Raw genomic sequence first — 14,002 nt, forward strand, 5'->3', positions numbered from 1 at the left:
TCCTTGTAGCATCCCTGCATTCCCTGACAACATTCCTGTATTTATCCCAAGGGGCCTGTCCTTTCTTCCACATTCTATATATTGCTTTTTTCTGCCAGGAGCTCTCTGCTCATCCACACAGGTCTCCTGCCCCCTCTGCCTGACTTCTTACGCACTTTTTCTGTTGCAATTAAAAATATGCATACTATATATGCATATCCATTATGATTCTGCTGGTAAAGTCTAAATATGATGGCTACAGACAACTACACAGCATTAACATACATATTCTGCAGTCAGTGCAAATTTTAACTGAATCACTTGCAGAAGGTAGGATAACTGTGAGGAGCCACCTCCTTTTTCAAATTTTCAAMTTTCAAATTTCAAAGCCACTGACAGAACTACCAGTAAGTTATCCTTCAGCAGGAAATCTCCATTCATTGTGTAATGTTAGGTTCACTAGAGTTGTCACAATTCATTGACTTTTGGATGAAGTACCGTCCATGAATTTTTTTCCTATTCTTTCTGAATGAACAGAGTATTTATACAGAAAAGGATGATACTGTGGAATGAAAAAAAAGATAGATGGAAACAGGAAAAACACAAGCAGCAATGCAACACAAAACACAATATTTAAAATKACTAAATTGTAGTAAAAAAAMMCTTTTTTTTTAACAGGCACATTATAGTTTGTTGTGTTTGTTATCTATTTCTTTATAGATAGAGAGCTTTCACTTAGCTTATCTTGTCTGTGGCGTTTTATGGCTGTGAAGAAAGTCAGGAGAGGGAGTATTAGTTCTGTTAAGGATCATGTCCTGATTCCTTGCTCTCAGCACAGGAAGGAATGGCGTTGCTTTAGAGGCAAAGAGCATATTCTTAAGAGGGAGTGGACTCTCTGCCTTGTTCAGACAAGAGCCTTTTAGCCATTCAAGAGGCCGTTTTGTCCAGGAGGATACTCATGACTTGAAGATTTGGAGTTTAAGAGCGGAAAATGGGGAGAATTAGATGGTAGTGACATGGTGTCAGGATCCAGATTAGTATGGAAATAATTCTTTGAGGAGGGAAGAACATGTCTCCTTTTAGACTAATCAACACTGTGCTAGAGAAGCAAGCCAGCTGTCCTTGACCTTCTCTAAGGACAAATGAGCAACATTCCTCACACAACTCTTTTTCCATGACATGTCTTCCTTCATTTTCTTGTCAGGTTAAGTGATAACAAGGTAGCATGGGAAATTGCTTCCAGATCAAAAGGGTAACATTTTCCATAGATGTAGWTTTATAATCACTTATACTAGATACAGCTACAGTGAATTTTACTGGCTTTATGCCAAAGTTTGATAAAGATCCAAACTTGTAATAGAGATAACAGGGACTACCTTATTAGAGCAGCCAACAAACAGTTTAGATTACAACAGTAAAAAGGGATAGATATCAAACTCTTTATCAGAAATTCAGGCCTGACCCTTGTAAAGGCAGTATTGATATGCCAAATGGAAATGCAGAATGCGTCTCTAGAGAAAATCCAAAGTACATGGTTATAAATAATATGTAAGGGAAAAGTCTACAAAATATTAAATTACAAAAGGCAAAGAATGCTGAAAAGGCAAAACATCAGTGATACAAAAGCTGTCTGGAAGCCCAGAAAATGCCCACTCTCTAAGTAACTTAAAGAAACTAGAATCCACTCAGTCGCTTTGCAGAAGCAGATATGGCAAAGCATGTAGAGGCATGTCACTTCAGTCAGAAGTCACTTCACAAGGCTCAATTAAAAAGCTGAAATATCAAGCAAAGAGGTAACAAAACACCAGAAACAAATATCAGAAATATCTATTACGATGAAGAGCACAAATGTCTAGTGGCATGATAAACAGAAAATTCYGGAGAGTTTCAAGTGCAGATGAAACACAAGACTTGATTGACTGGATTTCAGCGTAGTTGTTAGAATGAAAAGAGGAGACTATGTTAAGTTTTTTATTGAACCCAAGAATCCAAATAAAAATGTCATAACTGGACATTTGTAAAAGTAGCAGAAATGTTTGCTGAGATAATTTCTTAAAAAATAGATACCTAAGCAAAATTTTGACAGATTGGATAAAGTATATTCTAAGTCCAGTTTGTCAGAATTTACCAACTGGCAGATAGTTCTTTCTTGAAATTGCTTTCTGAATGTGTTTGGTACTGTAAACATTTCAGTGTTTCGCATCCCAGATGCCTGTGGGTCTCCCAGTAGTCAAAATGTACACTGATATTTTCCTAGGGAAGCCCTGTTAAGGGCTTCGTAAACTGGGAAACTGCGACCAGAATTAACTTAAAAGATGAAGAGAGAAGTTATCATTTTCAAAACACATGAAACATGAAACAAAACATTAGGGGAGGAACAGACTTGGAAGAAAATAGGTTTGAAGTCTTAGGATAAAACAAATCTCAACATGCTAACAAAGAATTAAAATATTTATGTATATTATATTTATGTATCTTGTCCTCCTCGTCTTTACGTGATGTTGAATGTTACTGATTAATTCACCTGCATGTGTTCAGCTATAACAATTTGACTAAACTTCTGGCATAAATACAAAATTAGTATAGTTGCTRTATCAAAAAAGGATTCAAAGCTTGTACTGGTTCTGGCACCCATTCTGCATTTCTTTTGGACACAGCAAAAGATATCAAATTCTTTGCAAGTATTTCAGGACGAAGATTTGAGAACTGTGTTGCAACAGAAACATGTGCTTGATCCTCTGCCTGTAACATGTGTCATCAGAAACTTGACTAGAGCAGAAAAAGATGTGTGAACAAATTGCGAAGAAAATGCAAGGAGTTGAATACAGCTGTGTGGCACTTCTTTGTTTTCAATACACATAACACTTTAAAACCCAAATGACACCATTCATGGCTGATATCTCACTAGAGAAAAAGAAAATGTGCAAAAGACACAGAGCMGAATACAAAGATGTGTTTGGAAAGAAGAAAGTTATTGTAGAGTATGTTTTTAGTGATGTCATCTTATTTCAGGCATTCTCTCAAAAGAATAGTTATCTTTGCTATGTTACCAAATGATCTGGAGCACAGCAGTAGCTGGGRTGAGCTGGAAAGCACCATACTTAAGGATGATGCTGTATGTTGAGAAGAGCAGGATAGAAGGAATGGGTGGATAAATCAGCACTTCTCATTGCCATTTTTGCAAATTTAAGGAGTGTTGAGTGATGCCTGTTGTGTCCCTACAAAAGCCATGACTTGAACTGAGCCAGAACTAGGAYGTTCCTGCCTTAAGATACCTCCTGTTGGCAAGTGCCATGGCTAGGCCAGGGCATGTGTGCAGGCAGGGAGGAGCCTTCAACAGCTGACCCAGGTGGTTACGTGGCCTTTGTTTCTTTGGCCTCACAGGTCCCCACCTGCCAGGCCACGGGAGCTGTGTGTGGTGGGGATGCTCATGTGCTGCGACTTCATCTGCAGGGACCACAGAGCTTCTGTCCTCCTCCATGACCACCAAGGAAGGAAAGTTCAGTGTCAGTGCTAGGGATCGAGTATTTACTCTTATATGGTAAATACTTGTGTTTTATTATAAGAGATGATGGAAAACATAATTAAACACTTAGGCTGCTGTCTAACTCTGCTGCATCTTCTTACTCTGTGGTTCAAAACTGTTGTTCAAAGAGCTCTGCGTTTTCTTTCAGAAAGTGAATGAAAAAACATGACTGATATAAGCCATTTCAGGTAATGAACACGAAAASCTAAGGGAGAATTGGATAGACTAAGTCCCATATAACATGTGTGACTCATTCAAACCAAGCATGTCATTGGGATTTTTAATATTATATCAATACACTTGTAGCTCTGTATTAGATTAAAAGGCACAAAATTGATCTCTCAACAATCCGCTATTAGCGTACTCATAATTTTAAAATGCAAGTGCTGTAAAACTATCACATTCATCATAAAACTGATAAATGACAAAAATGTGCATAAATTTCATTTCGTGCTTATTGGATATTGCTCTGGGAGCTGAACTGAAATCTCTAGTTGTGATTTATATACCACTAATAGGGTCTGTTCTAGGTTATATTTTCAGATTTATGACTGCCTCTCCCACTGTTAAACTGTAGTTGGAAAGAATTAAAGCATTAGTTCTTATTGCAAATATGTCTGAATTATACTGTTATTTTGAACACCAAAATATGCATATATTACTGTCTGCTGATTTCAATCTGGAACCTGCCAATGGTGTAACCAACAGAAATGTCCCTAGTCCTTCATCAGCTTCTGTCCCACAGCTATTTAAAGCTCAACCCTTCCTCAGGTTTCTCCAAGTCGGAGTAGTGTTACACTTCCCCTTAGTTAATGTGCATCTCGGTGATACTTGTTGAGTGTAGAGCCAACTCTTATGCTCAGCAGTTTGGAATCAACAGTTTTGCTTGAGAGGAGGATACAGAAGCTGAGATGTTATGTTCTTGTTTTAATTGAATAAGAAAACACTCTTTTCTTTTACTCTGAATAACAAATCGTTACTACTTAATTTTATCAGCTATTAATCATGTTGACATAGTGACATTCTTAAATGACTCATCCATAAATTAASAGATGAAAAAAAAATGTTTATTCTCCCTCTTTTTGGCTAATGTGGAARCAACAGAACCTCCCGTTTGTGAGTTTTTAGGAAGAGGTAACGGTTCCTGAGCTGATATCAAATAACGTTGTTCCTTATGTTCCTCCTGTTGTTCTCCTGTACTGAATCTGTGCAGATTTACACCAGATGAGTATCTGCAGTGCAGCTACAGATGCTGGCTTCAGTATGGAAGCATTTGTGGGTTTATTAAAGCTTATTTCACTTGATGTGTTCTGGGCCATTTACTGGGCTCCTGAAAATGTCACGTATACACCCAGTCCTGCTGTGAGCACAGCACGGGCAGCTCCTTACATCAGAGTGAAGCTTGTTGTCTTATTTTACTCATCTTCAGAGTGAAAACCAATATATTTTCCCTACAAGACATACAAATGAAATAACAGCAGAGCTATTTGCTGGAAGACAGGTTTCTTGTGTACAAGCCTAGCCTAATATAGACATTACGTATTAACCAGGTGAAGGACAGTAAAGAGTACTCAGTTTTTGATCTTTTTCTTATCACTAATATACCACTACTTCCATGAAGTGATAGCCAAGAACCAGAGAAACTGATTTTAGCAGGAGAAATGAAACAAATTATCCATGGGTTATTTCATGTTTTAATAAGCAATTATATTAATTAATGAGGAATATGATATGATAAGTACAGTTTTTGGCTGTTCTAGTGTTATGCCTGAGGAAAACCTTATCATTGAAAACTACCTGAGAAGCATACTAATGCAGACAATTTCAAAAACTTGTGATTTTTTATCCTAATTAGCTAGGTAAGAAATAAAAAGTGCTCTCAGCAGCTGGATTGTAGAAAGGTTTTTATTTAATTGACTCTATCAACTCTGTTCATCAGAGTCCTCCAGGACCTTTTCCTAATACAAACCTTGATCTGGGTGAACTCTCATTTTCCTTTCTTGGCATTTATATAACTGCAGGCTGCTCCAGTGGCAGAGCAACCGAGGCACATGCTGATGCAGAAAGCGCTGAGGAACACCCTGGCATCTGAATTCCTTATGTCAAAAGCAATTCAATCTTTAAACCCACGTGTTTCAGTCTTGCTTAGCCCATGTGTGCATAGCTCCCCATGCTAGTAGGAGCTGTGAATGCAGAAATATTTCAGGGTGAAATCAGGGACAGGGCTTTAGGAAGGAGGAAAGACCTTCCCTTTTGAAGCAACAACAGATGCATCATATCAGCTATTCATGATCTTAAATCCTCCCAAATGTTACAAATTGTGGTGACCATGAATGAATTGGGATGCAGAGCCAGATGCAGCTCTGCCTGGAAGGGGCTGACAGGAGAGAGAAGGAAGAAGRGGCAAAGGCCAGGGCATCCCTGCTGCACCTGGTGGCATTCATAGGAAGGGAAGGGTTAGCCTTCCAGTAAATCTAAACTTGCTTATTATTAGCTCAACATGCCCTGATGAATTTTTAAAGGAGGATGGATATGTCAACAGTAGCGGATTTTCCCATTCTGATGTAAATGTTGTCATTCTATACCTCATGAATAATGAAACATTTATGTGATTCCGTCTAATTAAATGTAGGACAAAGATGCTTGGAATGCATCACTTCTGTAGCACACCTAAAAATCTTATCAGGAAGTCTAATAATTTATTCCCTTGCATGTATTTTCAGTTGTTTTTCTTTTCTGGTTCACTTGCTAAGGATCTAAAAACAAGGTATTTAAAGCCTTAGATTTCTATTTACTTTTGTAATAAACCATTCCAAATCAATCTTTTTTTTTTTTTTTTTTTTTTTTTTTTTTTTTCCTGATCTTTGGTATGTTCCCTTTCAATTTTTCTCCATGGAAAACCAAGAAAATGTGGCTGGGAACTTGTGACTGTACAGCTGCCATAGGAAAAAATAATCTCATTCCCTGCCCTCAACTAACCTTGAGAGAGATTTGATGTTACTTCGTGACTAAATTCACTGATTACTAAAACATTGCTTATTTCACAGTGGGGGAGGATTTGATGCCTCTCACTGGCTTCAACTGGGACCCATCCAAAATACAAGAACAAGGCTGGTACAAACAATGTCTAAGGGGAATTTCTGTTTCAAAGCATGCGTATTTTCTGGGAAGAGAATATTCCAAGAAAGCATCTGACCAGCTCAGACAAAGCATCTGACCAGCACAAGAAGTCAGAATCTATTTCATAATCATAACTTTAACACCATTAGAATAACCTGAAAGTCCATGTCTTAAACAGACAAAACACCTTTGACCTCAGGAAAGCTAAGTTCAAATTGGTAGTAGTGTCAGTACAGTCAGAATCAGGTGAACTATCAATGATTTTAATCATTACCAGTATTTCAGAGAAATCCTATAGTGAAATATCAAAACTGCTCGTTCTTTGTAGAAGTCTGGGTGGCTAGGATAAAAAAAGATCACCTTGAAACATCACTATTTTGGAAAATGCAAAAGTGTGAAATCCCATCTCCGTCTTGTTCAGTAGATTTCTTGTTGTTATACCTTGTGCTTTTTTTTTAAAGATCTTAAGAAATTTGACATACATAGGAAAAAAAACTTGTATAGAATTTTTCTATTTTTAATGGAGGAAGGGACCATGCAACTTTTTGTAGCATTTCAGTGCCCATAGCCATATATAACATATCTGAGCTCACTTGCTATAGGGAGTGGCTAGTATAACTGTAGTAAGCGTACAATGGTTAATCTTAAATTTTACCTAATTAGTAGAAATTTCAGTTTCTTTTGAGTGACTGTAACTATGCATATTTTTTCATGCATATGTATGCACAAATTATTAAGAAAAAAATGCTAGGAATAGTAACTGCTTTTCTCAAAGAATGAGCAACGATGTTTCATATTGTTTCTTCTAGAAAAATCTTATATTCTTCCCTCCTAACCCTCAAAAAAGATAAAATACAATTTTGCTCTTTTTCTCCCTCAGAATACATATCTCCATGAATTTTCATTGGAGTACATGTATATGCATGTGGGGGGAGTCGGAGAGGAAGAATTTCTGCCTGACCATACACTGCAAGAGATTCTCAAATTCAGGTTTTTGGGCATGCCATGACTTTTTCATCTTTGTATAACTGAGAGTAGAAAAAAAAAGCACTCACTAATGGCAGTGCAGGTAATGAATACCAAACCACATAGCACTAACAGGAACCAGAACATTAAACTACCAAAAAATTAACACCTTTCAACTTGTGTCAGCAATTCTGTGGCATTAATCTACTGGAGTGAGGCTGCAAAATGGTCCTCCCATAATCATTAAATTCTTTATGCTGTGGCCCGCTCTCCGTTGGAGGTGGCCCTGGGGGCTCCGCAGTGTGCTGGCGGACGTGCAGGGTGAGCCAGAGGGGACGAAAGGCACTGGTGACAATTTCAGGGCACTTTATCATGCAGGAGGTGACCCTTGTGCATCTGTACACGCTGAACATTTTCAGGGGAACTAGCAACTCGGAGTCAAATGAAACGTGAAGAGGGTTTAACAAGGAAAAGGCTTTACTGGCGACAAGAAAATGTTTTGTATTTCATTGTCTTCCTCTCCCATCTCTCTTACCTCTGCCCCAAAGAGATAATTTCTTTAAGAGAATCAGGTATCAAGTGGCCTGGATGCCTGCCATGAACCCCTGTAAATTCAGGGACATCACCTAACCATGTGTAAAACAGAATTAGCAATTCACACTCTAAAAGTTTTGGATAAATGATGGAAATGCTCATTCTTTCTTTTTTACTTTTTTTTCGATTGGCGTCTTGTCCATTTTATTCTTGACCTGCAGAGAATTTCCTACAAGGGAATGTCCCACATGGTAGCCTGTTGGTAAGAATTATCGGTACCGTATGCAGAACATTTTCTGTTTTGCACATAATCTTTTCTAAAATTGCATTACAACTATATCCATGGAATTAAGTCAAAGTTTGCTGAAGTAAAATGAATGAAAAAAAAAAACTTAAAGAATCACAGTCATTTTTCTGTGTGTTCTTTTTCCAACAAAAAATACAATCGACCTTTTATTTAGGTGCATTGTAGCCATGGGATTGCGTCGTGCTTTTGTGATTTATGAATTCAGTATAGAATTTACAAAATTGGAAATGAAGATATGAAGAAGTTTCTAAAAACACTGTCAGTGTGATGTGGTTATGACAAGTTGACATGTTTTAGGACAGAATACTATGTTTTCAAATTGCGCTGTTAAAGGAAAAACTAATTAAATTCACAGTGTTTCAGTGTACAGCCGTTAATCATAAGCTAGTAAGGCATCATTACATGACACAATATTAATAATACCTTTACTTGAGGTAAATTAATGCCTGAGTTGACATATGTCATATTTATATATTTATTAGTCATATTTATTGACTTCCAGAGTTTTAGTTTCTTACAGACGAGAAGGATGCAAATTATTTATTGGGAACAAATTGCAATTTATTTGCAATTTATTTGCAATGCTTTCTTACCAGCACCACGCTAGTCCCCATCCTGTAGGAATAACAAATTAATTGGCTGACAAGGAACAGCTTTCTCCCGGACATAGAAATGCACTTAGCTGCCAAATAAAATACAACTTTCATCCTCTTCTTTTTGACGAGTCGCTTAATAAGCTCCTTCAAATACTTTTCTCCTTCTTTTAGTTAACACCCAAGATTTTGTTTTAGCATTCCAAAATCCTTAACATTACGAAGGCATTCCTGAATATCTAAATTAAGTTTATAGCTCCATACCAGTATGTGTGTGTGTCACAACATATTATAGGGATTATGATTTCCTCAGGATATGGGGAAACTGAATTTTGCTCCAAACTCTGCTGCTGCAACTCAGCTGACCTCACTGCTGTACTGAAAACAGAATTTACTCCAATAAAAATGCCATAAATACAGATTGACATTTTTGAAATGAGCAGTCCTAAAAAAGGTTCCAGTGTGAAAATAAGAAAAGTTGAAAAAGTTGTTTTTCATTTGTACAAATATACAATTTTTCAGGGAAAGTCAAACCCAGTTTGAACATTCATGTATCTTAGAAACAATTATATACAATTCAATATAGCAACAATTGCGTGCACCTTAACCTATTTTTTGGAAATAAATTATTTCCTAACTGTTGCTTCTGCTTTGTTACAGTCACTTTACTTATACATTGTTACTGTGGAGTAAAATGTAGCTATATCTAATAAAAACAGCCTTTAGAATAAAAAATAATTTTATAACTGTAGATTCATAACTTCTTGGTAGCACTCTAAACCACCTGTGGTCTGATCCTTGGTATCCAAAGTCACTGAGTATTTTACTTTGATATTGGTTGTATAGGATTCAGCCATCTGATCTTCCCACTAAGTAGCTGATTTCAGCAAATATTTCATATTGCAGATATTAATATCAGGCCCTTCACGGGAAGCTGTGGGAACTGCTTTGGCCAGGAGCATATGCATACTGGAGAATGGCAGCTCAGCACAGGCTGCCAGGCACACAGTTAGCAAATGTTTCTTGGTGCTTGGATGCTGGTTATTTCTAATAGGAATTTTTCTTATTTGCCTTTCTAGGAGTTTGTCATGATTGTTGTCTTTGGTTTGGAATTTATTATTCGTATCTGGTCTGCTGGATGCTGTTGTCGATACCGAGGATGGCAAGGAAGGCTACGCTTTGCAAGGAAACCGTTCTGTGTGATAGGTGAGTGTCCCAGCTCTAGTTTATTATAAGGTAGAAATAAAATCTCCCAAYCTCATGTCTGTTTTGCTTCTGAATGCATTTTAAAAAGGGGGAGCAGATTCAATTCATAGCCTCCCTGGTGTAAATCCAGAATAGTTCTTTGTCAAATGTCATCTGTCCAAGGCTTCTCTAGATACAAAGAAAGATCCTTAATACCAGTCAGTTCATTATCCTTATATTCTCCAAAGAGCATTTTTTTATAAGCAGGCCATACACTTGACATGTATATTGGAAAAATATCCAGAGCCGATGTCTTTGAAAATCACCATCTCCTTGAGAATCATGGGACCATTCAGTGGCCAGGAATATTATACAACTTGTATGTGTATTTACATATTGCACGTGTATGTGTGTATCTTGCATGTCCTCTTTACTTAACCTTCTGTGGTCACAGACAAGATGTGTGCACACCTCATTAAATCTGAAAACCTACCTACAGGTATATGTCATGCTGTCCTTTACTTCTCCCTCTTGTCTCCCCTTGAGATTGCAGATGATCTGCCAGTGACTCTGAAACAGCAGATAACAGCAGATAACAGCTGTTTCAGGAGTCTCTTCCTCCTATTCCTCCCCTTAGACATAGTCTCTTAGCATGGATAAATAAGTCCACAACCACTCAAATCCCTATTTTTAAAAAGAATCAGTGAGAAATCAGTTTCCCAGTAACATCAGAGATCAAGGATGGCTAACCAAATTAAGCTAATAATTTATTATTTTTCTAATGATTTGGGGCAAATGCTTTGTAGAGGACATCTGTGGAACTTTAGGATCTCAGCTCTCCACCTTTTGTCTCAACACGCTTTCCCTCTTCCAGCCTTTAATTTCATCTGCTTAAGTCTTAAGTTAAATTATGAAACAGTTTGGGCATCAGACCCATTTCCACAAGCATCTGTATAGCAAGCAGCCCAAGGGAGCCTCACGCACATAGCCCTAATACCCAAAGTCCTCCGTGTGCACTGGGACTAGCAGTAACCTTGTGAAGATGAACATAGCCCTGATATGAAAAGCATTGTGCAGTGCTTGGTGACAACGCTGGCCAATGTGCTACTGTCTGAAGGGCACTTTGTGCCTTCAGCCTCTTTCCCTGGCAAATCCATGCTTTGTCTCAGAGAAGAATTCCTGTTTTGGAGAAAGGGCCTTAGCAGGAAGTGCACGGGCAGATGGCAAGTGGGAGCAGGCTATATTTGCCCCATAGACAGCATCACCCCACCAAAACAATGTGGGCACTGCGGGAGAGGAGCAAGTGTCAGGATTGGTGCCCATTTTCAGGAATATAATGTTAATGTAAATGTAAATGTAAATGTAAATATAAATATAAATATAGTGTCCTCTCAGCCTTTACTAGGCAATGTGTGAAGGGAAAACTAGAAGTGCAGATATTTATTTTCCCTAATGTCAACAAACATGGCTACCCTTCTTAACCAAACTTGTGATTATTTCAAGATTTTGCAGTGCATGGGAAGCTTTCCGGTAATCAGTTTTGGGTTTTTTATTACAGCACATAATCATAAGGACTACACTGTTAATTTAATAAAATTAACCTACATTGAGCATTCAGAACTTACTGGAAACATATTTAAGCATTTGAACTTCTTAGAAACATTTGAAATGCCAGACTGCTTTGCTGCCCTCCTGAAATGCTTTTGTGTGGAAACACTAACAGTTTGTTCAGTTAGGCTTTCATTTCTCCTCCATTTCCTGTCTCCGTTCAGCTGGCAAGTTTTCTGACAGTGATTTACTTCACTCTTAGGTGTTAATTCCCAGCAAAAATGAATGGAGGCTCTTTCTTGCTCAAAACGCTGCGTGTTATCGCGGGGCGACTGACGTAGATTTTTCCCCTTTCCTTTAAGCAGCCAGTAGCTGCCCTCCTCTGTTTGTGCAAGAGGTCAGGCACATTTCCTGGCATGGGCCCCAGTGAGCGTTGGGGTTTGCTTCACTCAATTATGTTTTTTTCTCCTTGCTCTGCAGTCCGTCTGCTCTCCCGGTTGCTCCTGTGTTTACGTAGGCCGCCTCTAGCCTTAAAAGCATCTTCTCTCCACTGCTCCCCTCACAACTCTGCTTTCAGTCGCAGGAGGAGCGCACAGGGCTTTGCTTGTGGACCCCTTTCTGGGGAGTTTTGTTCTGCAGGATGTTATAAAGCCCTAGTGCAGCTTCTGGAAACAAACGTACCAGCTCAAGCTTCTCAGTATAATAGCGTTTCTCATCATTCCTCTATGTCTCTTTTCTTTTACTAATTAGGCTTTTTTCTATTTTTGTCCATTTCTGGACTGCAGCATCAAAGAAGGAAGTTTCAGGTGCTCACTGTCTCCGTATTTAATCTTTTAAGGAAGAGCCTTTAGCAAGTTATCCTGCAGCTTTTGCCGCACAGGCTCAATATCTGCCTGCACCCAGACTCTGCAGTTCTTGGAGAGCTTGGCCTCGCAGCAAAGCAAGCCAGCAGCTCCCTGAGCTGTATTAACCAGCCAGGTGACTGAGGGATGTCATTATCCCCTGCTCATCTGCTGGGGGAATGCACTGATCTGCAGTCAGTGGACCATCCCTGGGCTACTGCAGCCCATGTCAGGTCACCTAGTATAGGCAGGATATCAAGCAACTGGTGTGAGTTCAAGGGAGAGCCACCAAGATGGTCAGAGCTGGAGCACTTGCTGGTGAAGAGATGCTGAGGGATCTGGGCTTGTCCAGACAGATGAAAAAGCAGCTTGTGGAGGGGTGCAGTGAACTCAGTGCTGAGGTCTCGTTAAAATCACATGGCCAATCTCAGCCTTTTATTTTTGTGTATTTTTAATTGTTTATTTGTTCATCTGTTCACTTTTTCATTCTGCTTATTATTAGAGTGAAACAATAATATTTTAAAAGACTTAGTCTGTTTACTATTAATTAAATTTGCCTATATGTCCGCAGCAGATCTGTTCCCTGATTATTTTTGTGGTCAAACACAAGTCACACAGAGAAATGGCCTGAGAGCTAGAAATAACAAATTTGAGGATTACCTCCAGGGTCACATTCAGAGCGCCTTTATTTTTTTCCATTAATAACCTAGCAGAAAAGCATTATTCAAGGCCAAAGCTCCATGCTTACATTAGTGTACCTACAGTGTCACCACCCTGACAAATTAGTTCAACAAGCAACTCAGTGTGCTACTAGGTAAGGAAAGATATCTATCAGGACTATCTGTCAGTTTTGTATCCTTGTTTACCTCTGAAAATGGGCAGTTCTGGAAATGGTGAAGAGCAGGATGGCGATTTACCCTCGGGGCTGGCAGAGGTGAGCAGGAGTGTTGCTTGAACAGGAGAGGCCAGCCCATGCAGGAGGACTGCTCTCCAGGTGAGCTGCAGAGTCAGGCTGGAGAGGGGAGCCTCTGCTTCACAGCATCATGGTTTAACAGCGAGGAAGCCAGCGGATCTGCAAAGGTTAGAGAGTTGCTGGAGGGGCAAGAGGGACTGAATGAGAATTTGCAGAGCAGAATAAAGCCACATTTATGGGGGAAAAAAAAAAAAAAGAAAAAGAACAAGGAAATCAGAGAGGAAACAATGCAGATTATTTGGAGGAAAAAAATAATGTCAGAAGGGAGAGAGATCATGAAGAAAAGGCAAAGGAGATGGATAACAAAGTAATTATTTCAGCATGTTCCTTTCACTACTAGCTTCTATATTCTAGACCACACCTTAYCACAGTGCATATTTATTCCATTATAGACAACACCCAATAGAAATATATTATGAAACTATCTCC

The 14,002-nt window shown here is 38.7% G+C and overlaps 1 protein-coding gene across 1 annotated transcript in view; it reads left to right on the top strand.

Moving 5' to 3' along the window:
* KCNQ5 (potassium voltage-gated channel subfamily Q member 5) overlaps positions 1-14,002 on the top strand; it is a 79,584-nt gene that overhangs the window by 5,856 nt on the left and 59,726 nt on the right. The window contains exon 2 of the mRNA XM_026051329.1: positions 10,105-10,231. Within this exon, the coding sequence (XP_025907114.1) occupies positions 10,114-10,231 (118 nt within the window). The 5' untranslated portion in view covers positions 10,105-10,113. The remainder of the gene's footprint in view (positions 1-10,104; positions 10,232-14,002) is intronic.

Source organism: Nothoprocta perdicaria, unplaced genomic scaffold, assembly GCF_003342845.1.
Source record: "Nothoprocta perdicaria isolate Ctin4 unplaced genomic scaffold, notPer1 scaffold_74, whole genome shotgun sequence".
Classification (NCBI taxonomy): domain Eukaryota; kingdom Metazoa; phylum Chordata; class Aves; order Tinamiformes; family Tinamidae; genus Nothoprocta; species Nothoprocta perdicaria.